Source organism: Harpegnathos saltator, unplaced genomic scaffold, assembly GCF_003227715.2.
Source record: "Harpegnathos saltator strain DR-91 unplaced genomic scaffold, Hsal_v8.6 scaffold384, whole genome shotgun sequence".
Lineage (NCBI taxonomy): Eukaryota > Metazoa > Arthropoda > Insecta > Hymenoptera > Formicidae > Harpegnathos > Harpegnathos saltator.
The window spans coordinates 1,591,559-1,608,588 of NW_020230188.1; the positions used below are offsets into that span (position 1 = coordinate 1,591,559).

The 17,030-nt window shown below is 51.3% G+C and overlaps 1 protein-coding gene across 6 annotated transcripts in view; it reads left to right on the forward strand.

The window, feature by feature from the left end:
* The window catches only part of Ets65A (DNA-binding protein D-ETS-3), a 42,979-nt gene extending 29,904 nt beyond the window's left edge, over positions 1–13,075 (forward strand). For 4 of the 6 annotated variants that reach the window (XM_025300815.1, XM_025300814.1, XM_025300816.1 and 1 more), the window contains 3 exons: positions 7,722–7,781; positions 9,980–10,328; positions 12,031–13,075. In XM_025300815.1, the coding sequence (XP_025156600.1) occupies positions 7,722–7,781; positions 9,980–10,328; positions 12,031–12,367 (746 nt within the window). In that variant the 3' untranslated portion in view covers positions 12,368–13,075. Of the gene's footprint in view, positions 1–7,721; positions 7,793–9,979; positions 10,329–12,030 lie in introns of all 6 variants that reach the window. The other 2 variants (XM_025300818.1, XM_011145520.3) reach the window with 2 other exon arrangements.
* The last annotated feature ends 3,955 nt before the right edge of the window (positions 13,076–17,030 follow it).

Here is a 17,030-nt window from a genome sequence, read left to right on the forward strand (position 1 = left end):
GAGACCGCGACGGTGGCGAAAATCCGAAGGAGTGGAAGCGAGAAAAAGCCGGTCGTTTCGTATGCAACGAGAACATCGAAGGAACAAATGGTCCTTCTGAACCGTGCGGCTCGATGCAAATGATTTCCTCGCTTACCGCGGCGATGTTCCAACATGCCGTAACGTCATGCGAGGACAATGATGAACTGACAGCACCGGGAATTAACACATCAGAGATATATCTGCAGAATGGTAATTCAAGTATGCCCATTAATGTTGCTCGCGTGCCCGGCGCGTGCCCAAAGTTGTTCCACTCTGCTCTGAAGCAGGTCATGTTCGTATAATCTCCCTGTGCACCGAAATGCGCACTCTAGACCTCTCTCTCTCGTAGAAGTCCGCTCCACGCGATCCAATCTAAAGTTGAAGCGATGAAAAAAGTCTCCTCACGTGAATCGCGCGTGATGCTTAATTATCCCGATGGCGCGGGCCCCGTCGGCTCGGGCGTGTTGAAAGCAGCTGCATAATTTTCGAGCGGGAGCGGCAGCGGACGGAATTTCGTTCATGCGCCTAATGAGCTCTGTAAATATCTGCGAGGGTAACCCGTACGGTATATTAATACGTATATAGGCCACCGAGAGGAAAGAATTGCGTTCGTTTCACTCGAAGTTTTTTTTTTAACCACCGCGCTCGCGCTGCGATAACCATCCGCTCCCATCGCGATTCAGCTGAAAGAAAGAACTTACACCGCCAAGTCTAACTTCAAACTCAAATCTCTGAGCGTCTCTCTCTCTCTCTCTCTCTCTCTCTCTCTCTCTCTCTCTCTCGCTTGAAACCAGCTTCAAACGTGACGACTATTAATACAGGCCTCATACAGCACTTTTCTTCACTCACGGCTGACGAGCCTCAATCTCTCTTCCGGCCTCCGGTGTATGGAGCCCTTCATGTGTTTTTTCCGCGCGAATATTACTTTACACGACGAAAGTGGCATAAAACTCGGCGGGTCGATTCAACAACTCTCGAGATCGCGCTCGGCGCGCGCTCGCGCGCGTCCGTCCAGAAACGTCACGTCGCGTTATCGACCACCAGCGGGGTTTCAGCGAGTCTGCCCACTGGCCAGGAAAAGCGACTTTAAGACGACTCGTAGAACAATAAAAGCACTCTCTCCCTCTCTTCCCCTCCTACCCACCTTCGTTTCTGCTTGCCCTTCCGCTCCCCTAGTGAGCCTCGCGTGACTTTCTGACCCGAGTCGACTGACCCTCGACCCCCCTCCCTGTATATTTGTGTGTGTGTGTGTATGTGTGTGTGTGGGTCTGAGGGCAACCCTAGCTTCCCTATGATAATTACGTACTCTGGAGCGGCGCGTGCCTCGGAAGTTCGCTCACGCGCTGATCGCGTATGGCGTGACTATCCTCGACACCATAGGTAACTATCGCGTCGCTCAGTCCTCTCTCCTCCCCACCCTCCGACTCGGCCACCGAGTCCTTAAAATACGTACGCAGTGATTGACGTCGGAAGGCACAATCGGAAAACCACGCTAATGGAAGCCCAAGAGATGTCTGGGAGACAGTCTAATCTCTTCCTCGGGCCTGAACACATAAAAACCACCCGTTATCTTAAGGGTAAGGGGGGGAATACTTAGGGGTGTGTTGCCCAAATCTCTTTAACCCCCTGATTATTTTTCGAAACACATGTTTCGTTTCTTCTTTTTTCCTTCTTCTTTTCGACTGGGGGAGAGATTGACCTCGTGTTTAAGATCATCTTGAGTTCGTCTCACTTACTTCTCGACGCATTGTTGAGGAAACTCATGTTGTGCGAGCGAGTCCTCCTCTCGGTTGCGATTATAATTAGCGCGTCGCGCTCCGGAGAACCCGAAAGTGGGTCTCGAATTCGTGAGAATCCGTCTAAAGTTCGAATCGGAGGATTCTACGCGGACAAAGCGGGCAGGGGGAAAGGATGCGGGAAAAGGGGGGGGGGACGGAGGACGAGCGGAACCCCGAGCCAGGAAGAACAGGCGACCGGATCTTGCTGGGATCTGGCACGGGTTCCGCCGGTCCGTGGATCTCGCGGGGTCGCTCAGTGAAGTCCCAGGAGACATGAATCGTGGGCAACAAGTCAGTGGGAAACAGCGCGTGACCAGCGCATTCGCGCCGCCAGATTTACGACGATAAAAATGAGGAAGGGCGAGCGAGGAGCGGAGAGACTCCCGTCATGGACAAACGACACTTGCGACCGAGCGGCGCGGCGGCGGTCGGGTTCTTCGTCGATTTGGGATTCATTTCTTTTGAAACACGGTTTCAAATGAGGGGTGCACCTGCGTGACCCGAATCTGCCCCCTTAATTCTTAAAATCTCCCGAAACGTCATTTTCGTTTCCCTCTTCTCAGCGGTCGGGCCTTCAGAAGTATATCTGTTAAATTGATAGACACAGAGGGGTCTCTCTCTCTCTCTCGATCTCGCGATCTCGCGTCTGCCTCGAGACGACACGACGGAATTTTTCACCGAAGGAACTTCAAACCGACAGGGCTCGACCCGAAAAAACAGACGGGCGTCTTCCGAATTCCGCGTGTGCGGTATCTCGGGGGTCCCGGATTGTTGTTCTCTCCGGCGGTACAAGGCCATATGAATTGGAATCGCGCGTAGAAGAAACGTCCGTAGCATATTGCAGGGGTTGCGGGACACGTCGGAGTCGCTGTCGTAGCTCGCATTATGTCTTTCGGTAGTACATACACGGGCACGTGCCTATGCGTGACACGTTCACGCATGGCTGCCCATGCTCGTACTCTCCCCCCATATCGGCTGCCATTCATTCTTGATTTCTTGTTGGGGTGCAGGGATTGCGTTTCCACTTTAACTGTGCACAGTCGAGCGTCCACGCATTCGCACGCGCGCGGAAAAAGTAGCCGACTTCGAGTCGAAGAAACGCGACTCGAGATTCTCGTAACGCAATAATCTCGGACGCGAAACGTCAATATTACTCTGTCCCTTTGCGTTCGCGGGATGCTCTCGCGGGACGTTTCTCGAGTTTGGTGAGAAATTTCGTATACGATTTCGGCTGTATTAAAAGGAAATAATAATAATTGATATCTGTCGCTATAGCCGGGGAGGGGGGGGGGGAAACCCTCCCGGTTTTACAACAATTGTCGCTGCAACGTCAACGACAATCTGCGCACATTGCTGCCGTTGGCTTTTCGCTGGATCAACTGGAAAGATACGCGGTTGACGCTGAAAGCGAATATAAATCCGATTAATCACTAGAGAGAAAAATGGCAGTCTCGATTACCATCTCTAGATTAATCACTCTTTTTCTCTCGGTACACACACAGCGCCTTTTCGATAGCGGGAAGATTAACATCGCGAAATCGCCCTCTGTCGTTGCGCGATATACACTCTTCGCGAAATTTTTCCCGCGAAACCTTCCGTTTCCGAAGAACCGATAAGAGCGCCGGAATTTTACCGCCTCTTTCGCTGTTCGCGAGTGAAACCGCGGCGGTCAGATCGCGTGGATAGCGCGAAAAATGATTAGCCTCTGAACAATAGTTGCCGAGTCGGCCGAACGAACGAACGTGGCGGCGCGGCGTGTCGTGCGGAGACCTCGGCTCAAAGACAAGAATCTTTTTTCCCGCCGCGCCGGGTCGCTATTCACGCTATGCGATAATTAGGAAACGATTAATTTTCTTCCGCGCTACGCAGCTCGCTCTTACAAATAACTTTTGCTACGCTTGCTCTTATCTGACGAACAAAAACATGTTACCTCCGTCGGACCGCCTCACGAAGCGCCATCACGTCCAACTTCTCGAGGGACCCTCATTCAACAACTGCAACTTCCGCTTTTTAGAAGGCAATTTACCGGACGGTTAGTTAATGCGGAGCACTATGTAGGTACGTAGAGTGCTGGAGGTACCACACGGAAACTTTAGTACGTTACATACGATGTCACGAATGGTCGCGCGATATGGATTACAATTTTTCGCACGAGCGCGAAGGCGACGGCGATCGCGTTTATAGGAAGATTACGTGCAATCATCGGACTCTTAATTGCCGCGCGAAAACCGCCCGGTCGAGCCGGACGAACACGCGCGAATTTTGCCCGTGACAGCCGACTCTCGGCAATGACGGTGGCGGAACGATCAGCTCTCGTTTAGCTCAAGTTCGAATCAGCTGTCGAGATTCAACCGACGACGCACGCTTCCAAATTTCTCTCTCTTCTTTCTTTTTTTACACCGTGCACGAGACGCACGGGAGACGAGCGTGAAAACACCTTCGCATTTCACGCCGCGTTTCCACGGGGACGCGCGCGACGAGGCGGATCGTCGGCGGCGAACACGAAAAATAACACCAGCCTGATCTTCACCCCTTCTGCGTCCGCTCGCAGGTACGAGCCCTTCTTCTCTCTCTTTCTCTCTCTGCATCTTCCTCTCTCTCTCTCTCTCTCTCTCTCTCTGAACCGCGCAACGTCGCCCGTAAGAGCGACCCGTTTCGCCCGCTACGCTCAAGGGTTGACACGCTACGCTTGCTTGCTCATTATTACGCGCCGCGCGGCGTGCTCTCGCACGGGCGCAGTGATTTATGTTTGAAATAAGTCCGACAGCCGAGACAGTAGTAGTGCGCGAATCGGTGAAGCCGCCTGAAACTACAGCTCGGCCGATGATGAATCGACTTATCGCCGAGCGTGAACGAGATCGGCGGGTGGCGCTACTCCGGACACGAATCTGGGGGAGGGGGGGGCCGGATTCTGCTGAGGGAGAGGTTGGGTATAATTATGACTAGAATTCCGTGGGGAAGCAATTATACAGCCGGGATCCATTTTTGCGGTAACCGTAACGCTTTAACTTTGTACACGCACACTCCGTTACTACCTTTTTTCTTATCAGAACAACGTAAAAGGGACTAGCTTTAGCGGGAAATCAATCATAATTTTTTACCACAAAGCGTCCACAAAGCGTGGCTGAAAATGATATTCAAAATGATATTCACTGTAATTTTGGGAAGATCTACTGGTACCTTGGAAAATATCGCGTCTCTCGTCCCAATTTCAAAGTATTGGAATAAGCGACGGAGGAGGGGGGAGGGGCGGGAGCCGGCAAAACTTCCGAGTAATCCTCGGTCGTGTCGATAAGAGACGGTAGTTGAAAAATCTCCTGGCGATTTGGACGCGATCCCGACGCGGCGGCGTCCTCGGTCAGCGACATCTCGGGATTAGCGTGGCGGAACGATAACCCGATACGATAGAAACGGGCGAGGACCTCCTCGTCGTCCTTCCTCGGTCGCGCTTCGCTGTTTTGTTGGAATGCAGCCCAAAGTTTCTACGGAGTCGCGGGACGCGGATCCCCCTTTCTTTTCGGCGTCACGACGCCGGCGAATCGGCATTGTGCGCGTCCGGGGCTACCAAAGAGTGCAGCAGCACGGAATGACGGGTTCTTTGATCCTCCCTCGCGAGGAAGCTACACGCCGTCTAACGGGATTACCCCGCCCCGAGTAATTGCTCGTGAATGCACAGATATACGCGCGACAATAGCTCGTGCACATCGATTCGAGGTGACGCGACGAATCACCGCACGCGGGGCACGCAGGGTGGATCTGTAAGAACAATATTTAAAGGAAAAGTCCATCCGCCCCGATTCTCGTTGACGACAAGGATTACGACCCCAACGATGAGAAAGAGGTCGTCTAACGCTGCATCTATCCAGCTGCTTTCCGAATTTTTCCGCTCGCCACTGATTTCAATAACATTTTTATGGCGAATAAAATATCATATTGAGAGTATTTTCTGAATTTACTCAAGCAAAGTGGGTGACGAAGAGTGGGTGACGGTCGAGCCTTTTTCTTCTTTTTCTTCTTCCTCTTCTTCTTCTTCTTCTTCTTCTTCTTCTTCTTCTTCTTCTTCTTCTGCTTCTACTTCTTCTTCATCGAGACGGCTCACGGCTGCTCGAGTTTTCTCGCATATATTAATATCTTGACATGTGCAAAAATCGATATGGATTTAAACCTGGATTTTTCTGAGCTTAATCTCACCTCCGTTGGATGCAGAGGTTACTCAGCTCGCGCGCGCAAAGTGCCACCCCATGCGCGAATGGCAGCCGACTGATCTTTCGCTCGCACAGAGCGAATTCTTCCAGTCTGAATCGTCGAGCGAATATTTTCATTCGAAATCGAAGAGGATCAAAACTCTCTGTCGCTCTTTCTCTCTCTCTCTCTCTCTCTCTCTCTCTCTCTCTCTTTTCGCTGCAGCAAATCCTCTGTAATCGACTGAAACATTCAGCCGTGCGAATTAAGCTGGAGTTAAACATCCTCACACTCCTGCGACTTCGCTTTTCTTCGCTGTCATCCGGAGCGAATTTCAACTTTGGCTTTGGATGTGATTTCGTCCTGAGAAAAATTTAGAGAATAATGCCACGCTGCAAATGCGCGCGATCGAGCCATTGTTTCGGTGATGACACCCCGTACGGAGTTTGCGTCGGAGGATGAGCGTGCGGCTGAAAACCCCGCGGCTATACTGATTGCGGCGGACCCTACGCGACCCGCGGAGACCCAGGAACCCGTCCCCGGACCCTCCGTCCAAGGCTGTGCCCGCTTCCCAATCAGAAGCGAAATCAGATTGTTTAACACAGCGGACACCAACTGCTATTTAAAGGTAGCATCTGCCCCATGGGAGGGCGGCTCGCTGCGCTACACACATTCCGACGACGACACGGCGGCGTTGTATCGCAGAAGCAAAAAGTCGTGAAAATGTCGTCGCCACGGGGGAGCTCGTATACGCTCGTTTGAGGCTCGCAAAGTCATTATCGACACGCATCGCGACTCCCTCCTCCTTCTCTGCTCTTTCTATGCTCCACGGAATATTTCAGAACGACCACGGTACGGCTATCGCGACGTGCTTTGGCGTGGCTTTACGCGTTTGCGACGCTAATCGACAGTGTCGAGACGCGATGAGCCAATTTGGAAGTGATTACGAATTCGCGCGCGATCCAGTCGGTTTTCGGGTGACGAGGTGCCGAGCTGCGACTGACCTTCGTAGAGGCGTCGAGTCTGCGAGAGAGAGAGAGAGAGAGAGAGAGAGAGAGAGAGAGAGAGAGAGCGTATAACGAGCCGAAATTAAGGGGCATTGTGCCTTAAACAGATTGCACATCCGTGTGTGGACGTGACCGTCGGGCGTGGGCCTCGGGCGAGAGACGCACGCACGAAGAGGGAATCCGTGTGCGATAAGACGGAGAGAGGAGGCCTATGACGGGCAGGCGGAGACAGAGACCGAGAGAGAGAGAGAGAGAGAGAGAGAGAGAGAGAGAGAGAGAGAGAGAGAGAGAAACATACACGTAGGCACTCTCAGCCCCGTGTTTGCCTACACGGAAATCCTCTCTAACGGATTCTAACGCTCGACCGAGCTTGAGTTTGCGCTTTTTCATCTTCGGCGGACCGATGACTTTCCGGCGCCTCTCCTGCGCGCGATCTCGGGATTTTCTCGACCGACTTGACCGACTACCGGCTTACACGACGCTCGAAAATCGAAACCTCTCTCTCTTTCTCTCTCTTTCTCTCTCTCTCTCTCTTCTTTCTCAAGAAAATTTCCGATGTAGCAGAGTACTTAGCGATTTTGCAACGCGATCAGAGCATTCATCGTTGTACAAAGTCGACGAATACGAGATTGATAAGGCGCAGGCAAATACGATACACGTATTCGCCGATCTCTCGTCAATTTCCTCCTGCACAGTGGATCATAACGCGCGAATGCGAAATATCTTGTTTCAGGGTATGGAAGCAGCTTATCGAAGTCGGCACTGGACACGCACAGCCATCTCAGGCAGCCTGGTATGTAGTAGGTAGATATTTTTGAGAAGCTAAAGCATTCTTTTGTCATCAGAGCAGAGTCCAAAGCAAATCGCGGTCGGAACGCGCGCGAGTCGTACTGTCGAGAGCGCGTTTCAGCCGAGCTGTCGAGTTGCGCGCGGGGCAGAGAGAGAGAGAGAGAGAGAGAGAGAGAGAGAGTAAAAGTAAAAGGGCAAAGGAGAAATCGCGAAAAAAATTAGGTTACCCGAACGAAGGAGTTCTCACCGCTCTCAGCGGAGTCGATCCGGTGTAAATCCGGGAATACGGGAGCAAGGTGAAAAGGGGTTCACCTACGCGATAGTCGAACAAGGTCACTGTTACCTCCCTCCGCGCGCGCGCGCGCGCGCTCGCGCGTTCTCGCGCGCATCATCGATTCCTCGAAAGTCTCGAGCCGTGACTCGAGAAAAGAGCCTCGAGAATCCTCGGGCGTAGTCGCATCCCAGTATTTCGCCCGCCGTCGCTACTCCCCCTCGTTCCCGGCCAGATAAATGGGTGTACCGCGCCCCTTCCCATTATTAACTTGTAAGTGAATTACCGTTCGATCGAAAGGCGATCACTCCGGCACGCATTCAGCAGATTCATCGGGCGAAACGACCTTTGAGGTCCGGCAATTCCGAATCCGTCCCCATCATCCGCGTCTGTCCCCCATCTCTGTCCCATAATCGCTCGGCTTGTATTTTTACGGGGGGTCCGTCTTCAAGTTCCTCTCTCGCGTCGGGGTCTCCGCTCTTCGTTCTTTCAGACCGTGAAAGTCATTAAATCGCGACTATGCCGGCCGGCATCTTTCCTCGTTACGCCGCTCCGTCACATTTCTTTTCCTCCGTTGCAAAAGATTGCGAGGTAACACAGCGCGCATTAATTGGCTCCATTGTCAATCCGGAATTTTCAACTTTCGACATTCCCGAGAATTCATACTTGCTGCCCGTTGATTTACAGAGGCCGGCGATTATTGGCTTCATTAATGCTCGGGCCGTGATTTCTCGGTCTCTCCCTGCCTCTTTCTCTCTCTCTCTCTCTCTCTCTCTCTCTCCCTCTCTCTTTCGCATCGCAACAATAAAAATCCATACATCGGGCTCCTCGACCGAAGCTCCGAAGGCTCAGAAGACACTCGTTTCACCCTTTGAGCCACTCCGTGTCGGCAGTTTCTCAAATTGAAATTATTATGATCCAAATGAATTCTATTCTATTGTGGGGTTGCGATTATGTTCTTTTGTACGGCTGTAGGGCTCTCCACGTCTGAGCGGCGGCGAGCGTCGGTGATGACGCATTGTAAAGCATTTAAAGGGCGATACGGGGGGTCCTTGGAAAACAACTGTGTAATGGATAGGGGTATATCCCACGCGAAACTGTGAAAAATTCATCGAAAAGCGAGCGCGAGTCGCGGATGGAAATATCCAAGCCTCTCGGTCGTTTATCCGGCGGAATCGTCTCGCCGTGACTGCTCTCTCTCTCTCCCTCTCTCTCTCTCTCTTTCTCTCTCTCTCTCTCTCTCTCTCTCTCTCTCTCTCTCTCTATCTCTCTCTCTCTCGTGCGATTTAACGAGAGCTGCCAGTATCTGGCGAGGGGGGTTGCTAGTCGGCCCCGCGACAAGGGCGAATCACAATAGTGATCAGATTCGGCATTATCGCGCATTTGACGTCGTTACACTCGCCGTGTAAGTTTGCAGCGGAATTCTGCGCTCAAATCTGTACCGTTCATCGCCCGGCCCCTTTCGTTGTATCTATCGGCTTCAATCACCGTGCTTGAATGTTGCTAATGTTATTTACGACGACATTGCTTCGACTCCAAGCCGAATGAGCGAGAGATGATTGATTTAATTAAATTATAATTTACATCAAATCCTTGCGTTGTCCGACGGACTCGTCATCAGGCCGGATGTATCCATTTGAGTCAATATTCGGAATATCAACGAAAAAGAGTGCACGTTTCACGAGAAAGAGAGAGAGAGAGAGAGAGAGAGAGAGAGAGAGAGAGAGAAAGAGAGAGAGTTTCACATCTGCTTTATACAATCTCGCAATACGACAATAAAATTTAATTAGGTTTGTGACGCGAACATCGCGCACATTTGGTTGGCGAAGACGCGACGTCTGGCAGCCGTTGGTTATCCCAACGCGCAATGAATTAATATCTTTCCTGATACTCTTTTGCGATACTTTGCGAAATACTCGCGCTCACAACAGCTCCGACGTCGAAGCCGAGAGTGAAACGTGCAGCTTGCGTCGATCAGCCTAGCCTAATTTCAACGCGACATTCTTACGCGGAGTCGCTGAACGTCAGTTGTCACCTCGCAGATCCCTACCAAATGTTCGGAGCGACGAGCAGTCGGCTCGCGAGCTCCGGTTCTGGTCAGATTCAGCTGTGGCAGTTTCTGCTCGAGCTCCTGTCGGACTCGAGTAACGCCGCGTGCATCACGTGGGAAGGAACCAACGGCGAGTTCAAGTTGACCGACCCCGACGAGGTGGCGAGACGATGGGGCGAGAGGAAGTCCAAGCCTAATATGAATTACGACAAATTGTCGAGAGCCTTGAGGTGAGTTTACCGAAGCGCACCGCTTGTCTTCATCACCCTCCTCCTCCTCCTCCTCCTCCTCCGATGAACCAGCATCAGCTGGCATTTCTCCGCGAGAGACACGCTCGCAACTCGCGCTGTAACGCGACAACGACGTTTCTTTCTCCACTTTTTTGCTTTTTTCTCTTGTGAACGTCAAATGGAAAACCCATTAACGGGCCATCATTTATGTTTTGACGAAGTTTCGGGGAGAAAGTAAATTCGTTCGGCGCACAAATACAGATACACACACACACACACACACACATGTATCACCGTGTGCTCGCGCGCGTGCATGTGCATGTGTCGGTGTCGTCAGGGTTCAGGGGGTGGCGGCCGGGAGAGAAATTTCAATCAGCGACAGTCAGACCGACGGTAGACGCGGCTATTATTTTTCCATCAGATCCACTGATTATATTACACGATTGCTCTCTTTTTGACGTCCCTTCGCTCACCGTGTAAGAACCCCGCGGATAACAGGAGCGGGCTGGTTTCCGACGTTCGCGTCAGTGCCGAAAATTCGCTGTTGGCTTTATTCGCACAGCCTACGTGAATTAACGAGATCGCGCATACGCAACGCAATATCGATTCTCCTCTCGCGACTCGCGTTACTTCGATCGTTTCTCTCCCGTGCTTTTGAGCGGCGAGTCACGCATCGATACGCGTCGTACGCACCGAGAAAGAAATGTATGATACATTCGTGCTGAGGTGAATAATTGCGCAGTGAAATAATTACGGCGAGGGAAACCATTTTCGTGGTTATTCTTTAGTGCTGCTGCTGATAGTAGCGACGGGGAAGTAACTTGCCGCAAGTTACTCTCTTTCATCGGCAACCGCGTTGCTTCTTGCTAGTTACATAATTAACAGTTATTTTTTACGCACCGAGCGACGATGAAAAGATACTTCGGAAAAGTAATCTTCCCCAGCATTAATGATTATTTGTTAAGACAGCTAGAAGACAACTAGAATACCGATGTCACAAATGACGTGATGTAATCTCAGAGCAAGATCGAGTGTATTTTTCTGTCGGCGCGCGAGACCGACTTCGCAGGGGTTGCTCGCGAGCAGGGTTGGTGAAAAACATATTTAAAATAAAGAAATAAAATATTCTGTTTTCTAACTGTTTTATATTTTATTATGTTTTGGATACGTTTCAAACAGGCGCGAAAAAATATGTTTAAAACGTGGAAACCATGTATTCGATTTTTAGTACAGTTTGAACATTCAACTTTCGATGCGGTTTGCAGTGCAGTCGATGGTTTAATAAGAAAACTTTTCCTCTAATAATTTCATTTAAATAAACTAAGAAATATATGTATATATATATATATTTACATGTGATAATTATTTCTTTAGTAATCGCACAATAATGCATACATTATGTGTAATACTGTAATGTGCAAGAATATGAAAAAATAGATATTTTGTGAAGAGATCAATTTACGTCACCGATAATTTTACGCCCAAAATTTGTACTAAACATCCTAAAAAGAATAAAAAGAATAAAAGAAAAAGACAAAAGAACACTTAGAAGAAACGTAAGTTTAATGTTAAAAAAATCGATGTTCGCAAACACATTTAAAACTTTCGTTTCAAACTGAAAAAGTTTGAGACACGTCGACCCTGCTCGCGAGGTCGCGGCGACGGCGGATCAAGCCAACGCGCGTTCTTTGACTGTCCGCAGGTACTACTACGACAAGAACATCATGACGAAGGTGCACGGCAAGAGGTACGCGTACAAGTTCGATTTCCAGGGGCTGGCGGCGGCGACGCAGCCGGCGGCGGCCGACCCGGCGGCGTACAAATACCAGAGCGAGCTCTTCATGTCCGGCTACGGCCACGCCAAGCTGAACCTGATGCCGCCGCCGGCGGCCTCGGTCTCGGTCTCCGTTCCAGGCGGCCTCTTCCAATCGGCGTCCAGCTACTGGTCGACCAGTCCGGGCGCGAACCTGTACGCCGGCCATCACACGGCTTCGGGACACGTACCACCTCATCTCGGCACCTACCCTCATTACGCATGACCCACCGCCGAGCACTGGGGTGCCTTGGGCACGCCGCGTTGAGGGCAGCGTTTCTATCGGAAAAGAAGGGAAAAAGAGAAAACGAGAGAAAAAAAAAAAGAAACACGAACCGCCGCCGTCGCAGCCGTCGCCGTGGTGCCGTCGCTGCCGTCGTAACCGAGGAATTCCACACCGGCTCCCTGATCCTGCTCCCGCGCAAACTCGGAACGTACTCTCTGCTTCAGGTACTCGCATGCGAATCTGCCCGTTCCGCGTGCTCGTCTTCGGCGAGCTTCGAGCACGGCGAGCGACTCGAAAGAGCGCTCGCCGAGCCTTTCGAGCTCGTTCCGAGCGCAGCGGTTAGTTTCTCCGCTGACGGGTGCGGTGAAGTGAATGCGAAAGCTTTACGAGTCTCGTTCGCATTCGCATCTCTCTTAACCGCGTTCACAACGAATCTGAGGGGGGACGTGGCCGCGAAATGTGGCTGCGCCGCGAGTTCGCACTCGGGCAGATCTCGACTCCCGAATCACTCGGGGTGCGCGCTCGTACCGTTCAATATCGCGTCGCAAGCTCGCTTGCGACATTCCGATGCAACACCTAAGCAATTAACGTCGTCTTAATTAACGGTCACTCATGAGCCGCCTCTGCGCGCAGAGGCGATCTCTCCGCGCGTAATGAACGTCCTACGGATTTTGATTCGCCGCGGCTGACGGTGCGCCCAAAAAAAAAGAAAGAAAGAAAGAGAGAGAGAGAGAGAGGGAGAGAGAGAAGAGAAGAGAGAGAGAGAGAGAGAGAGAGAAAGAGAGAGAGAGAGAGAGAAAAGAGAGAAAGAGGAAGGAGAGAGAAAGAAGTTATTGTAAGAACGTTGTACATACAGTATAATGCATTACGTTAGTACAGGGTGTGCGTCCGTGAGAGGATTCGCATGAATCTCTTTACCGTTGTCGTTACCGTTTTACCCTCCCCTCCGCGAAGAATAGACACCCCGCGTCCAGCGGCTGAGAAAGAGGAGAATCCTGCTGTCGAAGTGAGACTTGAGCGCAGAGTCGGTCGATTCTTTTGCCAAAGATACACACACTCACACACACACACACGCACACACACACACACACACACACACACACACACACACACACACCAAAGAAAATGACTTTCTTTAGCTCGCGGTGAGACGCGCGCGTCGAGCGAGGACACGCGTATTGGTTACTTGTGCTTTCCGCGACAAACTTGTTAATAAATATTGTTCCCTTTGTGTATTATAGTTTTTACTCGTCGATGTCTCTCTCTTCTGTTGTCGCTCCGTCTGACGTTGATTTCTGATTCGCTCGTCGACGTGCGGATAAATTCCCCTCACGATCGACGTACTCCATTCGAGAGCAGAGTGCTCTCGCGTGCGATCGCATGACGGTAAATTGAGCATGCGAAATCGTCTGAGCCAAGGAAGCGCGAGCTCGCTACGCGAATAAGGAGCCGGCGAGAGAAGTTGTCCCCCCCCTCCCCCCTCCGCCCTCGCGGAATCGCCGGTGCAATACGGTTGGATTAAATCGGGCATGTGTACATTAAAACAGAACGCGTCACCGTGTGTTACAACAACTACTCGATTACTCGAGTCAGCCTCTTCGCCTCGTCCTTACGTGGCCGTAAAAAAAAGCTCTGTAAATCTCGATTTTCCAAGGGGGTTCCGCGCGCGATCGCTTGCTCACACCGCCCGACCGTGAGAGATGTACTCATGTTCGATTCAGACCAAAACTAATGTGTGTATCATAAACTCTTTTAACTTATTTGTTACGTGAAGTGAGACGCGGGTGGAGACGCCGCATATACGCGTATATGTATGTATATCTACGAACGAATCGAACGAATCGAGCGTGCGGGAAACGATCGTCGAACGCATGAAACAATATTTATACAGCCACTTTTATCACAACACGTCTGGACTCGCTTGAGCGAGAATCGCTCGTTTCTTTGACGTAATTTTACAACGAAAACCGCGTTATCACGTTCTCATCATCCGTCATCGGAGAAAAAGATCGAAAAGAAAAAGAAAACAAAGAGAAAGAATTAGAGAGAGAGAGAGAGAGAGAGAAGGAGAGAGAGAGAGAGAGAGAGAGATAGAAAGAGAGAGAGAGAGAGAGAGAGAGAGAGAGAGAGAGAAAGATAGGGGGAGAGAGAGGGACGTAGAAGATAATTAAAGTACAACTTTTAAGTCATATCAATTGACGGCAATCACACGCAATCAGAATCGTACTTTTCTCACACACGTACGCACACATACACACACACACACATACACACATACACGCACACATCATCCCTTTTTAAAATCAATGCAAGACATATGTGGCCGCTCCATCCGTGTCGAAGACAGAGGGTGGATTGCCGAGATCGAGTTCGATTCCAACCAGGAAGTGCGTAGCAGACGTCGCGACGCCAATCGCAACTGCGTGCCATCGCGTTACGTTCCCGAGTAATGGCGGTTTCCGATTAATTTCCGAAAAAAAGAAAACCGAAGGAAAACACTCGCGAGGATCTAGAGATTTAGCTGTGATCGATATGTAGAAATAATTAAGCGTCGCGAACGCGCAGCCGCGACGTTCAGTCCGGAATCTCCTCCGCATAGTCCATACTTCCGGTGCCGCCGAAGTTCGCGAAGAAATCCGGCGTAAAAAAAGAGAAAAAAAGGAAAACGACGAAGCATGAGGAACGAGAAGAGAAACGACGCGATTTCTCGTCGCGGAGTCGCGGGGGGGACGATCAGGATCGCGCTTCCCCGCGGACCATCGACGCGTCTCGGCAATCCGTCCCGAGAAGAAGGCAGACGTACCTCGTGTCGAAGAAGCGTAACTCCTCAAGACATATACTGTACCATATTACTCTAAGTAAAGTGACCCTAAGCATTCCTAGAGTTAACTTTAACGATTAGCGCGCGACCCTCGAACGAATGGCCCGTGGGACCGATCGTGCGCGATCGGGGAACGAGTGTCATCCGGAGAGAGACCGTTTTGAGATCGGTCCGACGGGTCGCGAGCGTCAAGGGCGCTCATGTAGATAGGGTGTTTTCATGTTTAGCATAGGCGTGTAGAGAATTTAGTCTTAGCGCGAGAGTACGAGTGGCTCGAGTGGACGTTAAAATTCGGAGAGAGAGAGAGAGAGAGAGAGTGTGTGTGTGTGTGTGTGTGTGTGTGTGAGAGAGAGAGAGAGAGAGAGAGAGAGAGAGAGAGAGCGTCTGCCTGTTCATGTATATGTGTGCTTGCGCGTGTGCGTGCGTGCGCGCGCGTGTGTGTGTGTGTGTTAGAGGCGCGTGTGCGTTCGAACGGGCGTGATTTCGCGAGAGTGGAGCCGAATAATAATAACTGCTGATGATTACGATGACGTCGATGACAATGATGGATGAATGGATGAACCGAGGGGTGTCTGGCTCTAGCGTAGATTGCGTTAAGTTAGGTAGATAAGCGATCCCCCCATCTCCCCATCTCACCCAACCCTTCTCGAAGGAGGAGAGCCGAAGAACATGGTTTCGTCGTTTTCAATAGAGCGGAACTGCAAAACTACGGCGGACAACAATCAACCGGACCCAGAATCGCGAAGTGTCGCCGCGGGAAAGCGGGGGAGCGCTGTTGTTGTTCTTGTTGTCGTGCGCTTGTATTAAAGTCGCCATGTTCTAATTAAACGTGCCGACGGGGTTGTATCGGTCGTCGGCAAAATCGATGGGACTTCCCGTTTTTCTCTACGTTGTTTCGCGCCCATCACCACCCCCGTCTTTGACTGAGTGAGTGAGTGGCGAAAAGCGTGTACACACGCCGAAGAGAGAGAGAGAGAGAGAGAGAGAGAGAGAGAGAGAGAGAGAGAGAGAGAGAGAGAGAGAGGTGGAGTCCGGTGAGAGAGAAGAAAATAGACGGGAGGGACCGAAAGGAGGAAGAAGACGAAGAACAAGAAGAAGAGGAAAAGAGAAAAGAAAAGTTTCTCGCGGGTTTGCCCTCCTCTTTCTGCCTTTCGTTCCTCGCGTTTGTGCATGTGCATCATGTACGTACTTGTAAACGCGTGTGTGTAAACGAGACCGGGGAAAAAGGAACGAACACAAAAGGAGCGGAGACACAAAGAACGGCTGTAGCGCGATGGTTAAGGAGGAGGTGGTGGAGCAAGAGGAGGGGGACGAGGTGGGAAGAGGAACGCGCGGAGGCAGATAGAAGAAAAATAAGCCGAGGAACACACGGTAGGTCAGTCTTGGTTGCCGGCGGTTGGCGAATTGGTCGGGTTGCCATGGAGAAGAGGGCCGGGGGTATTCCCCGGGTACGGCGGCTGGGTCCGCCCCAACGGGAAACCCCCATTCGGGAAATTCGTGGCGTCGCCACGCCGAACCTGCCGCGGTGCCGGAGGTTTAGCTCGGCTTGGCTAATCGATTCTGCTACCAATCAGCGCCCGCGCCGTTCCTCCACATCGTCCTCTCCTCACCACTTTGCTCTCCTCTCTCCGCACGCTCCGCGTCTCTCCTTCTCTCTCTTTCTTCGTGATACTTTGTGCACGACTTCCACTACCAGCATTGGCACCGGCACCAAATTAACATCAATATCAACACCAACACCATCACCAACACTCCAGCACCAACATCAATACCAACACCAGCACCGCCAACGTTAGCCTGGCACCAATGTCATATTGTCATCCATCGTCACGACTTTCTCTT